At 49.0% G+C, this 23,003-nt stretch overlaps 1 protein-coding gene across 3 annotated transcripts in view; it reads left to right on the top strand.

Moving 5' to 3' along the window:
• tmem255a (transmembrane protein 255A) overlaps positions 1-22,030 on the top strand; it is a 134,521-nt gene extending 112,491 nt beyond the window's left edge. For 2 of the 3 annotated variants that reach the window (XM_038775312.1, XM_038775310.1), the window contains 2 exons: positions 10,517-10,663; positions 18,277-22,030. In XM_038775312.1, the coding sequence (XP_038631240.1) occupies positions 10,517-10,663; positions 18,277-18,429 (300 nt within the window). In that variant the 3' untranslated portion in view covers positions 18,430-22,030. The remainder of the gene's footprint in view (positions 1-10,516; positions 10,664-18,276) is intronic. The other variant, XM_038775311.1, reaches the window with a different exon arrangement.
• Positions 22,031-23,003: the final 973 nt, after the last annotated feature.

The following is a 23,003-nucleotide window of genomic DNA, read 5'->3' as shown; positions in this document are numbered from 1 at the left end:
TTACACTACGGGCAATTTAGCATGGCCAATCCACCTAACCCGCACATCTTTGGACTGTGGGAGGAAACCGGAGCACCCGGAGGAAACCCACGCACACACGGGGAGGACGTGCAGACTCCACACAGACAGTGACCCAGCCGGGAATCGAACCTGGGACCCTGGAGCTGTGAAGCATTGATGCTAACCACCATGCTACCGTGAGGCCCCTTCATGTATCTTCATGTATCACCCCCGGCACACAATCCTCTATTCTAGTGCCCAAGATCTTCGCCAGCAACTTGACGTCCACATTCAGCAGTGAAATTGGCCTGTATGATCCGCACTGCAAGGGGTCCTTATCCCGCTTCAGGATCAGGGAAACCAGCGCCCGAGACATAATCAGGGGCCAAACTCCCCCCTCCCATGCCTCGTTAAAGGTCCGAACCAACAAGGGGCCCAACAGGTCCGCATATTTTGTATACAATTCAACCGGGAACCCATCCGGTCCCGGCGCCTTCCCCGACTGCATGTGGCCAATCCCTCTAACCAGCTCCTCCAACTCGATCGATGCCCCCAGTCCCTCCACCTGCTCCTCCTGCACCCTTGGAAATCGGAGCCTGTCCAAAAAGCTCTCCATTCCCTCTCCCACCGCCGGCGGCTCCGACCGGTACAGTTCCCTGTAGAAGTCCCTAAAGACCTCATTGACCTCTGCCCCCTGCCGCACCACATTCCCACCCCTATCCTTCACTCCACCAATCTCCCTAGCCGCGTCCCGCTTACGAAGCTGATGCGCCATCATCCTGCTCGCCTTCTCTCCATACTCATAGACCGCTCCCTGCGCCTTCCTCCACTGTGTCTCCGCCTTTCTGGTGGTCAATAAATCAAACTTGGCCTGCAAGCTACTCCGTTCCCCCAGCAATCCCTCCTCCGGAGCCTCCGCGTACCTCCTATCTACACTCAACAGCTCCTCCACCAGTCTCTCCCTCTCCCCCCTCTCCCTATGGGCTCGGATGGAGATCAGCTCCCCCCTAATCATTGCCTCCAGAGCCTCCCACACCATCCCCACCTGGACCTCCCCAGTATCATTGACCTCGAGGTACCTCTCGATACATCCCCGGACCCTCCTGCACACCTCGTCATTAGCCAACAACCCCACGTCCAGACGCCAAAGCGGGCGCTGGTCCCGCACCTCCCCCATCTCCAGATCCACCCAATGCGGAACATGGTCCGAAATCGCAATAGCCGAATACTCGGCCTCCTCCACCCTCGGGACCAGCCCCCTACGCAGGACAAAAAAATCAATGCGGGAATAAACCCTGTGCACATGGGAGAATGAAAGAGTACTCCCGAGCCCTCGGCCTCCTGAACCTCCAGGGATCCACCCCTCCCATCTGGTCCATAAACCCCCTCAACACCTTGGCCGCCGCCGGCCTCCTGCCTGTCCTAGAACTAGAACGATCCAGTGGGGGATCCAGCACCGTATTGAAGTTCCCCCCCATGAACAGGCCCCCCGCCTCCAGGTCAGGAATGCGGCCCAACATACGCCTCGTGAAACCAGCATCATCCCAATTTGGGGCATACACATTTACCAATACCACCCTCTCCCTCTGCAGCTTACCGCTCACCATCACGTATCTGCCGCCACTATCAGCCACCACCTCAGACGCCTCAAACGCCACCCTCTTCCCCACCAGGATCGCCACCCCCCGGTTCTTCGCGTCGAGCCCTGAATGGAAAACTTGCCCCACCCACCCCTTCCTCAGACGGACCTGGTCTGCCACCTTCAGGTGAGTCTCCTGGAGCATGGCCACGTCCGCCTTCAGCCCCTTCAGATGCGAGAACACCCGGGCCCGCTTAACCGGCCCATTCAACCCCCTCACGTTCCACGTGATCAGCCAGATCAGGGGGCACCCCGCGCCCCCCCCCCTGGCCATCACCCATTCGGCCTGTTTCCCACGGCGATAGAGCCTCACCCCGATCCCCCCGATCTCCTCCCTGGCCATTCCAGCAGCAACCCGGTATCCCCCCCCCCCAAGGGTAGGACCCCTCCTAGCCGCGACGCTCCCTGCATAGTACTCCCGTGAGCCAGCTGACTTCTGCTGACCCCGGCAGCTCCCGCCCTAACTCCGATCCCTCCCGATATGGGGTTCTTCCCCCCTCCCCCGGCAGCAGCAGCTCCTTGGCACCACTCCAGCGCGGGAAAACAGAACTGATATCCACGCCCCTCGCCACCAGCTCCACCCCCCTTGTCCCGCAGCGCGGGAAACCAGAGGAAAGCCCGCGCTTTCCCATTGCCCCACCCCCTCAACGCAGCTCCCAAATAGCAGTCCCAACCCATCCACCAACCCCCTACAAACTAAAACAGATCAACCACAGACCCCAACACCCCCCTTAAAACACAAAACCATAACCAACATCATCCGAAAGCAGGAAAAAAGCAAACAGAATAGCCAGCAACAGCGTAAACAGTGATACAAAAAACCCCCACAGCCCCCAATCCCTAGTTCGAGTCCAACTTTTCAGCCTGCACAAAGGCCCACGCCTCCTCCAGGGACTCAAAGTAGTAATGCCGGTCCTTGTAGGTGATCCACAGGCGCGCAGGCGGCAACATGCCGAACTTCACCTGCTTTCCGTGGAGCACCGCCTTCGTCTGGTTGAACCCGGCCCTCCGCTTAGCCACCTGCGCACTCCAGTCCTGGTAGACACGCACTACCGAATTCTCCCACTTGCTGCTCCTCACCTTCTTGGCCCATCGCAGCACACACTCCCGGTCACTGAACCGATGGAACCGCACCAGCACCGCCCGCGGGGGTTCATTCGCCTTAGGCCGCCTGGCCAGTACTCTGTGGGCCCCCTCCAGCCCCAGGGGCAGATGGAAGGATCCTGCCCCCACCAGCGAGTTCAGCATCATGGCCACATAAGCCGGCAGGTCCGACCCCTCCAGCCCCTCCGCGAGGCCCAGGATCCGCAAGTTCTTCCTCCTTGACCGAAACTCCATCTCCTCGAAACGATCTTGCCACTTTTTGTGGAGCGCCTCGTGTATCTCCACCTTCCCCACGAGGGCCGAAACCTCCTCCTCGCGCTCAGAGGCCTGCTGCTGCAACTCAAGGATCGCTGCACCCTGGGTTGTCTGGGTCTCCAGCAGCTTCCTTGTCGTGACCCTCAGAAAGTCCAGCAACTCCACTTTCAGCTCCGTAAAGTAGCGCAGAAGGGCCACCTGCTGCTCCTCAGCCCACTGCCTCCACTCCTCAGGGGCTCCACCGGCCGCCATTTTGTCCACCTTCCCCCGCTTTTCCAGGGGAGCTGCTGCCGGTTTTTCCCTCGCCCCACTCCGGATCCGCACCATAAATCCCGGGGGGCTTTGCTCCAGACCCCTTTACACACCGGGAATCGTCGAATCAACGCCGTTTGGGGCCCTTAAAAGAGCCCACAAGTCCGATGAAAGCGGGAGCTGCCGAACATGCGGCTTAGCTCCGCAATACCGCCACCGAAAGTCCGTGATACCATTGTCAATCGTCGTAAAAACCCATCTGGTTCACTAATGTCCTTTAGGGAGGGAAATCTGCCATCCTTACCTGGTATGGCCTACATGTGACTCCAGACCCACAGCAATGTGGTTGACTTTTAACTGCCCCCTCGAGGGCAATTAGGGATGGGCAATAAATGCTGCACTAGACGGCGACCCCCACATCCCGTGAACGAATAAACAAAAATCCATAATCTTGGCTAACACTTCCAGTACTAAGGGAGGGCTGCATTGTCAGAGGTGCTGTCTTTCACATGAGATGATAAACTAAGGTTTCCCCCTCAAGGGGATGCAAAAGATCATCTGTTGTGAAGACAAACAGGGGATTTCCCTCCAGTGTCCCGGCCAATATTCATCCCTTACACAATACCGGCTTGTGGGACATATTGTGCACAATTTGACCACTGAATTTGCTACATTACAACACTTAAGAAGACTTCATTGTCTGCAAGACGCTTTGGAACTACTTGATGGAAGGCACCAAATAAATGCAATCTTTCAATCATATTGCATTCACTGTGCAAGACAATCTCTCAGATGTGTTCTAACACTCTCTTGTAACTTGATCGGAGAAAACTTTTGTAATAACCCTTGAAATGAATGGCCACTCTTTCTCTGTTTCCCCATGAGGACACACCTCCACAGTCATCCCGTCTGAGACCCGCACACGTTTTGCAATTCACCAATATTTTGTACTCGCGTAATCCCCTGGAATTTCACCATTTGTGATTAAGAGTGTGTGAGTAATGTAAAGGAATTCATTGTTGGATTAAGAAGAAGGCATACCAATTATTTATTGCTTTTGTTTGAAGCGTGAGAAGGAAACTTTGACTATTACTGCAGCTTTCATCGGCAGCGATCAGGAAAAGATCAGCTTTTGCACAATAAAAGATCCAAATATTGCACGCATATTTTTCTTACAAATTGGGGTGAAAATAAAAAGGTGATAACCTATATTCTCCCTCTTTAAAGTAAAGTGAAAATGGAGTTCTGATTCTTTTGCTGATCTTTATAGTGTCAGATGTATAGAACTGGGGAGGCCACAGGAAACTGGAATTGAAGTGATTTCAAATCTGAATTGAGTCCAGGCCTTTGCTGCGCATGCCTTTATGCAAACATACATTTCAATTACCAGTAGTCAGTTCAGCCCTGCCATTTGATAAGATTGGGGTTGATCTGATTTGTGGCCTCACCTCTACTTTCCTGTCTACCTCCTATAACCTTTGATTCCCTAGTCAATCAAGAATCTGTGTAACTCAGCCTTAAGCATATTCAGCGACCCTGCCTCCACTGGTCACTGCACAAGAGAATTTCACTGACAAAAGATAAAGTGGGAGAAGAAAGGTTTTCTTCTCATCTTAAATGGGCCATCTCTCATTTTTGAACTGTGTCCCCTAGTTCTAAATTCCCCCAGGAGAGGTAATATCCTTTCTGCAGCCTCCCTATCAAGTCCAGTCAGGATCTTGGCCGGGATTCTCCCCTACCCAGCGGGGTGGGGGGGTCCCGGCGTGTTGGAGTGGCGTGAATCACTCCGGCGTCGGGCCGCCCCAAAGGTGCGGAATTCTCCGCACCTTTAGGGGCCAAGCCCTCACATTGAAGGGCTAGGCCTGCGCCGGAGTGGTTGGCGCTCCGCCGGCTGGCGTGAACGGCCTTTGGTGCCACGCCAGCCGGGGCCGAAAGGACTTCGCCGGCCGGCGTAAGTCCGTGCATGCACCGGAGCGTCAGCGGCTGCTGACATCATCACGGCACATGCGCAGGGGAGGGGGTCTCTTCCACCTCCACCATGGTGAAGACCATGACGAAGGCGGAAGAAAAAGAGTGCCCCCATGGCACAGGCCCGCCCGCCGATCGGTGGGCCCTGATTGCGGGCCAGGCCACCGTGGGGGAACCCCCCGGGGTCAGATCACCCCGCACCCCCTCCCCCCCCCCCCCCCCCCCCCCCAGGACCCCGGCGCCCGCTTGCGCCGCCAATCCCGCTGGTCAGGTAGGTGTTTTGATTCCCGCCGGCGGGAGAGGCTTGACAGCGGCGGGACTTCAGCCCATCGCGGGCCGGAGAATCGCCGGGGGAGGGCCCGCCGACCGGCGCGGCGCAATTCCCGCCCCCGCCGAAACTCCGGTGGCGGAGAATTCGGGACACGGCGGCGGGCGGGATTGATCCGGCCCCCGGCGATTCTCCGACCCGGCGGGGGGGGGGTCGGAGAATCCCGCCCTTTTGTTTCAATACAATCACCTCTCAATCGTCTAAACTCCAATGGATACAGGCCCAGCCTGTCCACCCATTTCTCGGAAGACAATCCTGTGAAGTGAACCTTCTCTGAACTGCTTTGAATGCAATTAAATCTTTGAAGTAAGGATACCAAAACTGTACACAGTATTCCAGATGTGGTCACACCAACACCCTGTACAACTGTGGCAAAATTTTCCTACTTTTATATTCCATTCCCCTTGCAATGAACAACAACATTCAATGTGCCTCCCAAATCACTTGCTGTACATGCATATTAACTCCCAGGTCCCCCTGTTCCAGAGTTCTGCAATCTCTCTCCATTTAAATAATGTACTGCTCTTCCATTCTTCCTGCCAAAGTGGACAAGTTCACGTTTTACCATATTTTACACCATCTGCCAATTTTCTTGCCATTCACTTAACCTACCTGTACCCCTTTGCAGACTTCTCATGTCTTCTTCACAACTTACTCTCCTACCTATCTTTGTGTCATCAGCAAATTTAGCAACCGTACAGTTTAGCTCAGTTGCCTGGACAGCTGGTCTGTGATACAGAGCAAGGCCAACAGCGCGGGTTCAATTCCTGTACCGGCTGAGGTTATTCATGAAAGCTCCGCCTTCTCAACCCCCCCCGCCCCCGAGGTGGGTGATCCTCGGGTTAAATCACCACCAGTCAGCTCACCCCCTCAAAAGGGAAAGCAGCATATGATCGTCAGGGACTATGGTGACTTTACTTACTAATAATAGATTTGATCATTTTCCCTATGACAGATGTTAGGCTAACTGGCCTGTAGTTACTCCTTTCCGGAGTAGAAGAGTTACATTCACTATCTTCCACTCTGATAGGACCGTTCCAGAATCTGGGGACTTTTGGAAAATTACAACCAATGCACTACCAACTCAGCAGCCACTTTTAAGACCCTGGGACTTGGAAACTAACTTATAGAGAGCGACTATAGGAACTGGTTTATAGAAATTTAAGCTAGTATGTCTGCCAAAGCATCCCATATAAGCAGGGGCCATCTGCATGCACATTCTGAGCCAGATGGCTGCCATAGTGGTGTTGACAGCGAAAGAGGCTTCTAGGGGACCTAGGCCTGAAATTAGTTTTATGTCATTTGCATATGGGGGGGAGGTAGTGCTGTAGTACTATTGTCACTGGACTAGTAATCCAGAGGACCCGAGTTCAAATCCCACCAGGGCAGATGGTGGAGTTTTAATTCAATAAAAATCTGGAAATGGTGACTATGAACCCATTGTTGTAAAAACCCATCTGGTCCACTAATGTCATCCTTACCTGGTCTGCCCTACATGTGACTCCTGACCCACAGCAATGTGGTTGACTCTTAAATGCCCTCAGGGGTGGGCAATAAATGTTGGCCCAGCCAGCGATGCCCACATCCCATAAATGAATAAAGAGAAGAATAAAATGAGGGGACCGAAACATTAAGGAATTGGGTAAACATCGTGTGAGTTCATTTATTAAGACTAGGCACGTGAGAACAGATATCCATGGATAGAAAGCTTGAAGACATCAGCAGTGGAGCTGTGCTATGTTCTGCTCACAGACTAAAGTGAAACTGAGACTGGATCGGATGACTCGCTTCTAGTGATGGCATGTTGCTATTGCTTAATGGCATATTACAACAGCTAGAACCAATTTACGGGACAAGGACCCATTAGGAAGGCTGGGCAATGTTGATTGTTAGTTAATTATGAATCTCTATTTATAGTACATGATTAAAACCGCAATAAAGCCCCTCAAAGTGAGCACATGAACAAGGATGGCCATGCAGACCAGGAATAACACATTTACTCCAGATTCTGTGCAGATCTGGTTGATGGGCAGGAGGGCTTTAAAACTCTATCCTTGGGGTAGGCAGAGAACATTCACTTTGGATTTCTGCTCCCAATCACTGTCCAGTGACCTCCACAAGAAGGTGCTCAGGAGTACTTAGTAATGCAAACAGCACTGATTAACTGACTGTATGAAACAAAGCCCACACACGAATTTGGATTTGTATTTTCCACACAAAGCATAATAGAAATCTGGAATCTGTCCTCCCAAAACACCAGCGATACTCGCAGATATTGGAGCTTCCGTGCATGAGATAGGTGCATAGATCTTCTGTTAGGTAAAGGTATAGACCAAAGTGGATCAATAGAGTTGAGATACAGATCCCCCCCCCCTCCACCGAGGACTCCGCAGGCCGCCCGCAGAGCCAGGCGGGACTGGCCGGGAGCTCGGCCCATCATGGGGTGGAGAATCGCCGGGGGGTCGCTACCAGCGGCCGCCGAGCAGTGCGGCGCGATTCCCGCCCCTGCCAAAACCCCAGTGCCGGAGAATTCGGTAGCCGGCAGCGGGCCGGGCTTCACCCCCCCCGGCGATTCTCTGACCCGGGGGGGGGGGGGGGGGGGGGGGGGGGGGGTTGGAGAATCCCGCCCATGGAGTCTCCATCTGTCCAGAGTTTGGAATTTGGAATTTTTTTCCTCTAAAAATGCTAGCAAATAAACCCCCCCAAACTTCTAGAAAATGTAAATTAATGTTAAATGAATAAAATAAATGAATTAAATGAATAAACCCCCCCCCCGCCGAACATGTAAAACAAAAAGCTGCGACCATTTTTTTTAAAAAGAGGCCCCACTGCACATGCGTGCCGGATCATCGGCACGAATGCACATAATTTTGCGCCTGTGCGCCGATGATCCGGCACGCATGCGCAGTGCGGTGGCATTTTTTTCACATGTTCGTGGGCATTTTGAAGGCCGCTTGCAGCTGGCGTTATTAACAGCCGGCTGTTGCGCGCAGGTTTGCACGATCGGGAGCGCCGCGACGGACGACTCCGCGACCCTCCTGACACCCGCCCGCGACCCACCCACAGGTCGCGCCCCCGTGTTTGACAATGCCTGCTTCACAGAAATGTAACTATCACCAAATCTCTTGACTATTCTGGCTTCAAAGTACAAAAAAACAGGTAATAAATGGACAATTATGATTACTTTCTTACCTCTGCAAGGATTAGCCTGACAGCAGTGATTAGCACTCCCACTAGGTGTAATTAGGAATTAAGTTGAGTGAACGGTTTAAAATTAATTTGGCACTGAAAAGAATGCATCGTCTGATGTGGTTTCTTTGATTTTTTTTCTCCCCTGTTTCCTCTTAAAAGAAATGGTCCTGTAAACCTGCATTATGCTGAAAATCAATTCTGGTGATAGAATAAGACTAGTATGGGGCCATGTGCTCCATTTCGAAAAATAATGAATTCTGACCTTATTAAAGAACCTATTTCAAAAAATATCTCTCTAATACCAACAAATGCTTAGCATTACTCAGAATTAGTCTCATTCGGGACTCGTGCCTGCTTAACCTTAGAAGAACATGACCAAGACTGTGATACATTGAAAATGTATCAAATTTAAATATTAATTTAGGAGTAGCATAGGTGAAGAATTTTTACAAAAATTGCACCTTTTTCTACAGTATTAAGATACCACTGACCTCCTCAATGTTCATATCCCTGAACTCAGGAAAAATACAATTATTCAGGGCTCCCTGCACAGGGAAATCCATGGTGCAGATCTTGACTTTTATGCAAATGTGTAACATGAGTTCTTGACTCGCGGTCACCCAATCTGCCTCATCCACAATGGGCTACCTCCATATGTACACATTGAGTAAGGATAGGAGCCGGATTGCCTGTATTGCTACTTTATCAGTCTTACATAGAATCATGTTGAATATGAGTGACTGTTCAGTATGATAAGATTTTGAGCACCAGAAGTGATGAGCATAGTGGCTTAGTGGTTAGCACTGCTGCCTCACAGCTCCAGGGTCCCAGGTTCAATTGCGACCTCGTGTGACTGTCTGTATGGAGTTTGCACTTTCGCCTTGCGTCTGCGTGGGTTACCTCCGGGTGCTCCGGTTTCCAGGAGGTGTTAGTTGAGTTGCTGTAGTTTGCAATCGGCAGCTGTGGTCAGGCCCCTTCAGCATTGAGCCAAATATCGTTCAGTTGGTAAAGGCTTTTGAGTTACAAGTCCTAGTTCCTATCAATTGTTGGTCAGTCAATGCTATATAGATGGTCTTAACTAGGTCTACGTCTGCCGCAAGTGGTCTCAACGGCAGGGTTGTGAAATGTAAAAATAAGCCAAGAGTCACCACTCTTGGTCACTATCGACTCAATCTTGCTGGGACGGGTACAACTTGCTGACATTCACTCTCTCTGCCTAAATATCTGAGGAGTGACCGCTTGGGTTGAGTACCTGAGAGCAGCTAATACCTACATCATACAGAAGGGAGCCGGTTGGTCCAGTTTTGTCAATGTCAAGCACAATGTACATCAGCAGGGGACAGGGTGAGCAGAAGAGGGGAATTCTTGCATAAATGATTATAAACTACAGCTCACAACAATGTGCAGAAACAAAATAGTTAAACATTTGCTGCATCTGGGTAATACTGTGGGAGCATTCGCATTGAAAGAATGTTTTCAGTTGACTGCTCGTCCCAGTTCTCTGTCTCTCATTGGCACTGTGGGGTCTTTGGCGGTTCTTGTTTTAATGTCTTTAGTGTGGTCAGATTTCATTACTGAAATATTCTTACCTATTCTAATAACGCATGGTTTTAGTCTTTTTAAATTACATCAACATTTGATTTCATCCATAACAGACTGAGAACTGCTTAACTGAAGAGATTTAGTGTAAATCTTTTAACCAGTTTGAGAAGTATGGAATGGGTTCACTCCCATTGGATCCAAATGGTTAAAAATCTCTTTCTCTGGTATTACTCCAGCAGACACCAACTGCTTCTCGGATCGCCTATGCACCTGAACCTGCACCTCCACCCATAATGTATGATCCTGGACAGCAAGTACTGGCCTATACAAACTTCTATCCTGGGCCTCCACATCTGCCACCTTACAGTCCATATGATATTCAGGTACGTATCTGTCAAAATGGTTGGTTAATATTACTGGACCTTCCTCCCGTACTTTATATGCGTCACTAATGAAATTAAATATGACACTTGTTAAGTGCATGTTCTCTAATCCTGCTGCTCTTTTAATTGGGGGGGGGTTTGGTTAGCTCAGTCAGCTGAATGGTTAGTGTGTGATCCAGAATAACTCCAACAGTGTGGGCTCATTTCCTGTTCTGCACTGGAAGACATTGACCAATGCCAGACCATCACTGACAAAGCCTGCCAAGAAACAGCTCAGGGTGCAACATCAGCAGACAATGAGTCAGGGACCTACCTTCAGGCAAAACACACACTTTTAATGTCAAAGCTTTGGCATTGCTCGAGGTGAAAACAGTCTGGCTTCTCTGATAATGCATCATGGCATTAAACAATATGGACCCGGAAGGTTCTTAAACATTTTGCATGGTATATTTTAAATTAGCTGATCTATATAGTCATTGTTAAGGTTAGCCTTAGAACACTTAGGCTTCAAAGGGAAGGATAAGTCAAGCATGTGATCTGATATGTCAGAATGTTTAGGTTTGGAGAGAAGATAGGATCGGGGTCTGCTGTCCTGAATCCGACTTTCAAATATTATACTATTAACTGTGAGAGCGGATGGAGGCAGCGTTGTGTAAAGACACCAGTCTGGGAGCATTGTTAACGGCACCTCTGCCGTTCACGCCGGCCCGATACTCCACATGTCCGGTGGTAGTGGCGGCTCTGAGGATCTGGGGCAATGGAGGAGATATAAGAGAGTGGAGGGAGCATCGATTTGGACCCCGATTTATAATAACCACAGGTTTGTACCGGGTAGGCTAGATGGCGGGTTCCAGAGTTGGCAGAGGGCAGGAATAGGTAGGATGGGGGATCTGTTCATAGATGGGAGCTTTCCCAGCTTGAAAGCTTTGGAGGATAAATTTAAATTGCCAGCAGGGAATGGTTTTAGATATTTGCAGGTGTGCGACTTCCTGAGAAAACAGGTTCCGGCCTTTCCACTGCTGCCACCACGCGGGATACAGGATAGAGTAGTCTCCAGTACCTGGGTGGGAGAGGGGAAGGTATCGGATATTTCCCAGGAGCCTTCGGAAGCAAAGGAAACTCTGGTGGAGGAGCTTAAGGGCAAATGGGAGGACGATTTAGGAGGAGAGATATATGCCAGACCAGGCGGGTCTATGGGCTGATGCCCTAAGCAGGGTTAATTCCTCCTCATCATGTGCCAGGCTGAGTCTGGTACAATTTAAGGTCCACCGGGCACACATGACGGTGGCGAGGATGAGTAAGTTCTTCGGGGTTGAGGATAGGTGTGCGAGGTGCGTGGGAAGCCCAGAAAATCATGTCCACATGTTTTGGGCATGCTCGAAGCTTAGAGGGTTTTGGCAGGATTTTGCTAAGGCAATTTCCACGGCACTAAAAATACGGGTGGTGCCGAGTCTGGATATAGCGATCTTTGGAGTGTCGGAAGATCCGGGAGTTCAGGGGACAAAAGAGGCCGACATCTTGGCCTTTGCCTCCCTGGTAGCCCGGAGACGGATCTTGTTAATGTGGAGGGACTCGAATCCCCTGAGTGTAGAGACCTGGATTAGTGACATGGCTGGGTTCCTCAGTCTCTAGAAAATAAAGTTTGCCTTAAGAGGGTCAAAGTTCGGGTTCTCCCGGAGGTGGCAGCCGTTCGTCGACTTTCTGGGGGAAAATTAAAATGTCAGCAGATGCAGAATAGCCATCTGGGAAAGGCTCATCAGCCTCATGTGAATAAGGCTCATTATTGGGTCTGCGGAAAGTGTACCAATTCCAGAGCAGGAATTGCAACCTGCACCAAGATTCCAATCCCGTTATTTAACTTTGGTGTAATGGTAACAGTCCCCTTCCACAGGATGATGAGTTGGAATTGGCGGCATGGTAGCACAGTGATTAGCACTGTTGCCTCACAGATCCAGGGTCCCAGGTTCGATTCCCGGCTTGTGTTACCGTGTGTGCGCAGTCTGCACGTTCTCCCCGTGCCTGGGTCGGTTTCCTCCGCGTGCTCCGGTTTCCTCCCACAAATCCCGAAAGACATGCTGTTAGATGACTTGGACATTCTGAATTCTCTCTGTGTACCCGAACAGGCACTGGAATGTGGTGGCTAGGTGATTTACACAGTGACTTCATTGCAGAGTTAATGTAAGCCTACCTGTGACACGAATAAAGATTATTCATAAGTCTAGCCCTGACACGATATTCTGAGTTCGAAATTGTAATATTTTCAGTGAAAAAGAGTCAAAGCCCTGGCGTAGAAGGTGCCAATTTGGGACACAAGTCAAATATGCTGTTCTGAAATACACCAAATTCCAGAAAAATTGAACGCTGGCAGAAAATGCACCCAGCCCTGATTCGAGAAGACCATGGGCAGGATTCTCCGACCCCCCGCCGGGTCGGAGAATTGGCAGGGGGGGAGGGGGGGGGGGGGGGGGGGCCGCCGGCGTGAATGCCACCCCCGCCGGCTGCCGAATTCTCCGGCGCCGGAGATTTGGCGGGGGCGGGAATCACGCCGCGCCGGTCAGCGGCCTCCCCCCGGCGATTCTCCGGCCCGCGATGGACCGAAGGACCGCCCGTTCTATGTCGGTCCCGCCACCAGAAATTGGAGTTGGTCCCTTACCGGCAGGACCTGGCGGCACGGGCAGGTTCCCAGGTCCTCGGGGGGAGGGGGGGGGCGCGGGGCGATCTGGCCCCCGGGGGGGTGCCCCCATGGTGGCCTGGCCCACGAGCGGGGCCCACCGATCCGCAGGCGGGCCTGTGCCGTGGGGGCACTCTATTCCTACGCGCCGACCGGTTCAGCCTCCGCAATGGCCGGCGCGAAGGTGAATTCCTCTGCGCAGGCGCGGGGATGACGTCAGCAGCCGCTGACACTCCCGCACATGCGCGGACCCGCGCTGGCTGGCAGAGTCCCTTCGGCCCCGGCTGGCACGGTGCCAAAGGCCTTCCATGCCAGCCGGCGGGACACAAACCACTCCGGCGCCGTCCTAGCCCCTGAAGGTGCGGAGGATTCCGCAGCTTTGGGACGGCCCGACACCGAAGTGGGTCCCGCCACTCTACTGTGCCGTTTCTGCCCGACCCGCCGATTCCCACCCCATCAGACATAGGAGCAGAATTAGGCCACTCGGCCCATCGAGTCTGCTCCCCCATTCAATCATGGCTGATGTTTTCTCATCCCTATTCTACTGCCTTCTCCCCTTAACCTCTGATCCCCTTATTAATCAAGAACCTATCTATCTCTGTCTTAAAGACACTCAGTGAATTGGCCTCCACAGCCTTCTGCGGCAAAGAGTTCCACAGATTCACCACCCTCTGGCTGAAGAAATTCCTCCTCATCTCTGTTTTAAAGGATCTTCCCTTTAATCTGAGATGGTGTCCTCTGTGTCTAGTGTTTCCTACAAGTGGAAACATCCTCTCCAGGTCCACTCTATCCAGGCCTCGCAGTATCTTGTAAGTTGCAAAAAAACAGAAATTGAAAACCAAATCAAATATCCCAGAAGCTCTACAAGTTGTATTACTTCTGACTTAATGGGTAAGTTACCAACTGACTGTCAGACGTCCATCAAATTGACTGGGGTGGAATATGATCACAGCTGAGATATTTTCAATCAGTGAGGAAGTCGGGGGTTTTGGGGATGAGACTGGTAAGTGGAGTTGAGAATTATCCCATCAGATCAGTCATGGTCTCAATGAATGGCGGAACAGATTCAATGGGCCAAATGGCCTACTTCTGCTCCTATTGATGGGATTTCTCTCCCCCCCCCCCCCGCCCACAGTATGTTTTGGAGCGGTGGAGGCCGGCCAGCCATTGGCCAGTGACCGGAAGATCAGGCCAGTGGGAACAACCAGAAAATCCTGCCTTTTGTCTTTATGGTCTCGGAGAAAGCTCCCACCAATCAGCTTTGACTGGAGCAATTCTAAAAACCTTTTATCGCCTGTAAAATGAGAATATTTTTGCCAGCTGGTCTTTCACCAGTTACGGGCTGGAACGTCTTCTGCTTTCCAATCTTCTGTCATGGAGTTAGCCATGGCCATTGGCCATAAAATGGAGACAGGAACTCATCAAATTCCCTCAGCTAGATTTCATTCCCAGTTCTACTTATGTTGCTGGACCATGACTTATGGGTCCTTCCCCCTCCCAATCCCACTTTTTTTGCCAGCTGTGAGGAGATGTCTTTAACCCTGACACTGGACAGGCAACACAAGCTTTGGAACTCCTGGTCACGGCTGGGAAATTTTAAGATTACCTGTGCAATGAACCGCAACAACATGTACTGCTAACTTTCATACTCCTTTTGAACAACACCCAAGTTACAGTAGCTGAATCTGTGCACAGGAGTTAGAAACTACCATCTAAACGGTAACAAGTTCCATATATCGGTACATTGCTGCTGTACTGGGACTCCATGTCTCTGAGTCGAGGTGGGTTGTGGTCCTGTTTAGTAGCACGTTGCCATTTGTGGTGACCAGGGAGATCTGGGGGATGGGTGGAATCCAGGGAGAATGGTTAGTGGGGTCCTGGGAGGGCCGTCAGTTGTTTTAGTTAATGTATATGCACCATATTTGGGACAATGCGGACTTTGTTAAGAAGCTTGTAGTGTCCATCCGGACTTGAATTCACATCAGCTGATAATATGGGGCAATTTTAATTGTGTGTTGGACCTTAGGATGAATAGGTCCAGCCCCAAGTCAATGACCAGGTCCGGGATGGCAAAGGAGCTGGGAGTACTTATGGATCAGATGAGGAGGGACTCGTGGAGGTTTGGACATCTGGGATAGAGGGCATCTTCTCCCATGTACATTGGGTATACTCCCGTATTGATATTTTTGTGGTGGGGAAGTCCACCATGTTCCAGCAAGATGGGGTAGAATGGAGGTACCGGTTCGAGCACCTGAGGAGGTTTGGGTTTCGACCAACATTTGTTTCATGGGTGCAGTTGCTGTATACATCCTCCACGGCAAAGATGAACGTGATGAATTTGGGGTATTTTAGGTTGCATAGGGGAACAAGGCAGGAATGCCAGCTGGCCCCGTTGCTGTTTGCATTGGCTATTGAGCGCTTGGCGATTGCGCTATGGGCTTCAAGGCAGTGGAAGGGCATACATAGTAAGGGGAGGAAGGGAGCATTTTGTATGAGGATTGCTATACATTTCAAACCCGCTTGAGTGCACGGATAAAATGATGGACCTACTGGGAAGTTCAGTTCATTTTCAGAGTATAAACTGAACATGGCAAACAGTGAGGTTTTCCGGTGAATGCCCAGGGGAGGAGTGTGAATCTGGAAGCCCAGCCAGGATACGGTTTTGGTATCTGAGTATTCAAGTGGCTCATGGCTGGGCCACAATGTACAAATGGAATCTGGTCAATCTGGTAGAGGGGGTCAAAGGGGATTTGAAGAGGTGGGATGCCCTGCTGCTGTCTCTGGCGGGGAGGGTACAGACCATGAAGATGAATGTTTTGCCGAGATTTTTATTTGTTTTTCAGTCCCTTCCAATATTTCTCCATAAGGCATTTTTCAGGAGGGTGCATAAATTAATTGCAGAATTTGTTAAGGGCAGGCAAGACGCCTAGGATTCGGATAACCCTTTTGCCGAGAGGGCGGCGAGTGGGGGAGGATGGCGCTCCCAAACTGGTTGTACTATTATTGGACGGCAAACGTGGAGAAGGTGAGACGTTGGTTGGGAGAGAGGGGGTTCAGAAGAGGTGCCAGTAGAGGAGGCCTCGTGTAGGGACGAGTTTGAGAGCAGTGGCGACGGCCCAGCTCCCGGTTTCTCTGGGTAGGCACACCAGCAGTCCTGTCGTTGTGTCATTTCTCAAAATATGGAATCAGTTGAGGCGGCGCTTTGGTATAGGAAGTATGTCAGTACTAGCCCCAATACGTGGGAACCACAGGTTTGTACCAGGAGGGATGGATGCGAAGTATATGAGTTAGTATAGGGAAGGGATGGAGCGGGTTAGGGATAAGTTCATAGAGGGGAGGTTCATGAGGCTAGAGGAATTGCAGGGCAATTCAAGTTCCCAAGGGGGAGGGCATGAGGGCTGGTTTAGCTCAGTGGGCTAGACAGCTGGTTTGTGATGCAGAACAAGGCCAGCAGCGCGGGTTCGATTCCCGTACCAGCTGAGAATTCTGAATTCTCCCTCAGTGTACCCGAACAGGTGCCAGAATGTGGCGACTAGGGGCTTTTCACAGTAACTTCATTACAGTGTTAATGTAAGCCTACTTGTGAGAATGAAATATTATTTCTTAATTCAGATCTTTTCAGGTCTGGGATTTTGCATGTAATGAGCTGCCCTCGTCCCTCAGCTGCCAAATTATACGCTGTTGGATAAGTTGTTAACTCAGGTTGAGCTGGGTGGGGAGGGGGGTGGGAATGGGGACATTTCCGGGTGGTTTGTGGAGATGGAGAAGGCTCCAGTGAAGGAGATAAGGCGGAAATGGGAGGAGGAACTGGGGATCAAGCTTGGGTGGGGGGCCCGGAGTGAAATAATGCACCGGATAAATTGGACCTCATCCAGTGCTGGGATGAGCCTTATACAGTTCAAGGTGGTGCATAGGGCCCATGTGACTCGGGGCCCGTATGAGTGGGTTTTTCCCGGAAGTGGAGGATGTATGTGGGAGGGGGCCGACGAAGCATGCTGATACGTGCATAAAGTTGGGGGTTTCCTGGGCAGTGGGTTTCGAGACTCTGTCAGAAATAGTTGGGGTGCCGATTTTTGGTGTTTTGGATATGCCGGACTGCCGGAGGGGAGGGGGGGAGGGGCGGGGGGGTTCGATGTCGTGGCCTTCACCACTCAGACTGCCCGGCGGCAAATCTTACTGAGTTGGAGGTTGGCAGTGCCGTTGGGGTCTCAGCGTGGCTGGGGAATTTGTATGTATTTTGAAATTGGAGAAGATCAAGTTCGCTCTGCGGGGTCAGAAGATGGGTTCTATGTAAGATGGAGGCTCTTTCTGTCCTTATTTGAGGATCTATTTGTCGCTAGCGGGTGGAGGAATCATGGGTGGGATTCTCCCCCCCGCCACGCCACATTTCTGCTCGACAGGCCAGCGGGATTCTCCGTAATGCCGGCCGGTCAATGGGGTTTCCCATTGTGGAGCAGTCCCATGCCATCGGGAAACCCCTGAACGCTGGCATAATGGACAATCACCCCGGCGGAAAATCCCAGCCCATGTGTCTATTTGCTCGTGGTATGTGCACATTACCGATTGTGTTTGGAATAAAATATATTTTCTTTTAGAAAGAAATAGTGAATGTATCAAAGTTTAAAGCCAGTAAATAGTACCTCCTTTTGCAGTCTGTTGTTGTATTTGATAGTAACTGCTAGTTTTGTCAATAAAATAGGATTTGCTGTTTGTTTTTTTGAAAATCACCCCCTGTTAAACTCTGGTTTTAGTCTGTGAAACAAGTGTATAATCATAATAAAGTGTAAGGCATCATGGATACAAGTGCTTGATCATTTCTGTAAGTGTGTTTGTATAACATGACAACATATGCTGGTGCACACCATGTAAAGAAAAAAAGTCATAGGCATTAGGGTGGACTGTGTAACTGATGCATTTAACATATACTGTTTCTCTTTCCCAGCATCCAAGTATATTCTCAGCCTCCACACCATCTGACGATTCACAGTCTATATCACAGTCTGCTTCAAGTTATATGTGGCCGCCAAACACTCCTCCTCGCTACTCGCCGGCATACTTTCCGCCAGATGAAAAGCCGCCACCCTACACACCGTAGATCGCTCCCTATTTTCATCGTCACTACAGACTTTTTGAAGACCTCCATTGCTCGGACGTTGTCCACGCAGATCACTTTGCGATCTCCATGTGCGTACTCTCACTCACTCACGAAGATGAGTTTGTAGAGAGGAACTCTTCTGTAAAACAAAACATCAGCATATCATCCTGCTACCTATTATTAAGGGTATATTAGTCCTTGTTTGTTGGGAAATGATGCACTATACTTTAGGTGTATTTAAAAAAAGAACAAAGACTTAGAAAGCTAAAAACTCATTAGCAGTGTCAAATCAGTCACAATCTAATTAAGGGGTGGAACAGACTGGAGGGGCTGAATGGTCTACACCTATTCCTATGTTGCTAATTTATCAATTAAGCTGTATAGGTATATAATTTAAAACAAATTATCTATTTTAGCTTTGTGGTATATCATTATCTTTCAGTTCTTTTTTACCGATACTCTGCATTGCTCTTTATGAAGATCATGTGCATATTCTTGGGTAAAAGTCGAGATAAAAATTTCACTGCTGTCGTTGTGAAATAGATCCTGTGCTAAACTAGCAAAGACCCATTTAAAATCAGGAACGGATGGCACGCCAGGTCATAAGAAGAGCCAGGTGGGCTCCCTTAGCTTGTTCTTCTTTCTGAGTGGAGTCAGGTGATCTCTGCTGGCAGACATATGGGTATTCCAATTGATCTTTCCAATCTGAAGGGCCTTGAATTAAGAAATGAGAAGATCAACCAGGGTTCCAATATCTGATTACATCTGACTGGAAGTCAGTGTGTGAAGGCGTTGGATGAGAACGAGGTAAAGCTCGTGATTCACATGAGTAATGACCCGATGGGCAAGCTACAGAAGACAAACGCTAGCAAAGAGTGAGTGTCTTTAGAAGAGAAGAGGTGTGGGGACTATTAAGCCTGGGAACAAGTATGATTCTGATTCCCAATTTCACCTAAAGACGCACGATCAATGCACAATCTCTAACAGCTGTTTACAGAGCCCAACCGAAGGAACCCAAAATCAAATTCTTCGCTGGTGCTTGCGTTCCGTGCTGACCTTCCAACATTTTGAGGGAAGGCAAGGAAATATTTAATGGGCTAGCAAATGGCTTTGGGGTATGTTTGAAGGTCAGGAAACAATTGTAAAAGCCTGCACGAGCATCACAGAGTTGCCTCCAACCTGACCACCATTTGATAGAAAACAAGGGAGGTGTTACTTTTGTGTTATGAATTGCTGTGAGATGGGTGGCAAAATTCACAGGATCTGCGGAGCGTACCCCTCAGAGCTCTGAAAGTGTGAGGCACAGGATGGAATTGCAGAGACATTTGGGTGGCTAACAACCCCATGAATATTCGTCATCTATCCCATAAACAGTTGGTAGGAAGAATAATCCAAGAATGAGACAAAGTAATGCCAATGAGTGACTATAGAGCCTTACCATTCATGTGATATTTCGGAAGTGTGTTCAACTGTTGAGTATTGTTGGGATTTAAACTCGCCATGTTATGGTTGGAAAACATGAGAAAGATCAAGGTTTTTTTTTTTTAAAGCTGGGACAGCATTGCACATTATTCTTCTGCTCTTCTTTCTTTCACAGTTTAACAGCCAACTTTCAATGCCCCTAAATTATGAAGCTGGAAATTTCTGGAGTCAGTGAGGAAGGAAGTTCATAGTTTGACCTGTCAGGAGTGGCAGTGGCAGAAATTTGTAACCTAATGTTCCTGGGAATTACACCCAGTTTAAACTAACCACCTGGAGAGTGGAGCTAGGGGCAGATCTTTAGCTTATTCATGGCCACATATGGAAAGTGTGTGTCAGTGGCAGTTCTTGGACTACTACAGGAAAAAAGGCTGCCATGTATGTCTTGAGCGTTAAAACTGTTTTCTGTCCAGGGTATGGGATTGAGCTTTTGTGACCATCACCCATTATACAGTATTCTCCCACTTGGGTTGATTCTTCATTACTCTTGTCTAACACCTGCACATTACATCTGTAGCATGGTGCCGAGGGCTACACATAAGTTACCCCCAAGTGTTAACCAACCAACACATCATGTAACCTCAGTTGAAAAATCGTCCCCTTTTCTGGCTGTATATTCATCCCAGTAAATGGTTTGCTTTGTCCAAACATAGAAAGTTGGTTTAGGGGCAGAAAACGGAGTTAGTGGGGGAAATGTTACTTGGACTGTCAAAAGGAAGGAAGTGGTCACTACCCCGGTCCTCTTTTGATCCTGATAAAAGCAAGTCAAATGAACCCACACTCGCAAAAACAGAAAAGTGGAAGGTTGTAAAAAAAAGTAAAATGCTTCAGGAAGATGGAGACAAAATGTCCTAGTGCAATTTTAGATAAATACATTTTGGGAGAAAAGCAAGCTATAGACGAACACATGTATTGGACGTGCACTGAAGAGCGTGGGGGGAACAGAGAGAGAAGAAAAGTCAATGCATAATTCCTTGAAAGTGCAAATGCAGGTGGGTAAAGTCATACAAAGGTCACCAGAATTCTGGGCTTTATAAATAGGGCGCATGGTACCAGGATACAGAAGTAAGTTGGAATTTTGCCTCAATTCACATGATGCAAAACCACATATCACAACTGGATAGGTGTAACAGCAGTAAAGATGGAAGAGACAAATTGGTGAACGGAAACTCATCAGGAGGTTGGGGAAAGAATGAAGCTTATTTTAAAAAAGAAATTGGGTGTTTACTAACATCTATTTGAGCTTTCTTATTTTATGATTATATTAAAATAATCTTTTGTGTTGCAGCTACAGGTCTTAATGGATCATTCCATTTTACTTGCACAGATTTTTTTTTTTAAAATCATTAATTTAATTAATGTTCTATTTTGTCAATGTTATCCCGGAGATCTTTGCTGCTTGCTAGGTTTACAATAACAGAATGCAAGTTATCCAAGTGTGCAGCTAATTATTTTTCAAAGCTGAGGTAAAAGTTAACCTATTTAGGTTTCTTGCAAGAAAAGTTGTTGCCAGTTAATCTGGTTTCCAACATGTATTGCTCTGGAAAGCTAGGCGGGGGGGGGGGGGGGGGGGGACTCAGTTTTCATAGGAGGTCTATGGTAATTTACCTTACCAGTAACCGAAAAGCTCCACAAAGTGTGCGAACCCAGGCCCTGTGCATTAAATTCTCTCTTAGATTCTGTGCATTTGTTCAAAAGACGATTCTCTAAAAATTGTGCAATAATTTGCATCAGGCAGATCTCTTGACTACTTGCTGTAGTGATTGTAGAAGAAGTTAATTTCAACAAGCCTAGTGCAAAGGGCAACGGACAACTAAACTGGGATTTTTGGGATGGGTCGCAGGTGGAAAATCCGGAGGGACAGCCAAACATCCATTGACTGTGGGCAGGAATTTCGCCTAAGTTACAATTTTTCCTGGATCACTGGTTGAATTGTAGTTGACCACTTAAATCTACTGTACAATTCTAATATATGGGAGAAATGTATATTGATAAAAAAATAATCATGTAAAATTAGCATTATGTCTTGGTAACAGTGTTATTTATAAATTATTCAGCAGACTACAATATGTTTTGCTGTATCACCTGGATTTTAATAAAATGTGTAACTTAAAACTAAAAACCATTGCTTTGCACAAAAAAAAGGTTACCTACCTCATAGCACCTTCAATCCTTGGTATCCTCCTAACACCACTGAATCAAGGCTGGATTTGACATTCCAAGGAATCCACGTAGTGGGTGACAGTCACTAATACTTTGGTAACGCTCACCCAAATATCACCACTGCTCCTGAGCTGTAAGTAAGAATGGTCCTTTGCACAAGATATTATTATAGGTGAGGTGTTGGCGTAGTGGTATTGTCACTGGACTAGTCATCCAGAAACACAGGGCAAGATCTGGGGACTGACATTCAAATCCCACCACGGCAGATGGTGAAATGTTAATATTTTTTAAAACTGGAATTAAAAGTCTAACGATGATCATGAAACCATTGGTGTTTGTCATGAAAACCCACCTGGTTTACTGATGGAAATCTGCCATCCTTACCTGGCCTAGTCAGCGACTCCCATGCCCCGTAAATTAATTTTTTTTTAAATTACAGGCCTGAGCGAATGATTGGATGAGGACACTGTGTGGTATCATATCGAAAAGTGAACAAAATACATAATCAGGATCCTCAACTCAACAAGAGAGGCTAACCCAAAAGTAACTAGCATCAGACATCCCAGTAGCAAAATGCATTTACCACAAGTGTTAGCACATATTTGGCAGCGTGGTAGCGCAGTGGTTAGCACTGCTGCCTCACGCCAGGCACCCGGATTTGATTCCAACCTCGGGTGACTGTGTGGAGTTTGCACGTTCTCCGCGTACCAGCGTGGGTTTTCTCCGGGTGCTCCGGTTTCCTCCCACAGTCCAAAGATGTGCAGGTTAGGTGGATTGGCCAGGCTAAATTGTCCTTTAGTGTCCAACGGTTAGGTGGGGTTTCGGGGACAGGGTGCTCTTTCGGAGGGTTGGTGCAGACCCGATGGGCTGAATGGCTTCCTTCTGCACTGTAGGGATTCTATGATATCCTTGTTAAAGTCAAACAATTTTGT

This window comes from Scyliorhinus canicula, chromosome 17 (assembly GCF_902713615.1).
Source record: "Scyliorhinus canicula chromosome 17, sScyCan1.1, whole genome shotgun sequence".
Classification (NCBI taxonomy): Eukaryota; Metazoa; Chordata; class Chondrichthyes; order Carcharhiniformes; family Scyliorhinidae; genus Scyliorhinus; species Scyliorhinus canicula.
Note: the sequence above shows the minus strand (reverse complement) of the source record. Positions and strands in the feature narration are given on the sequence as shown.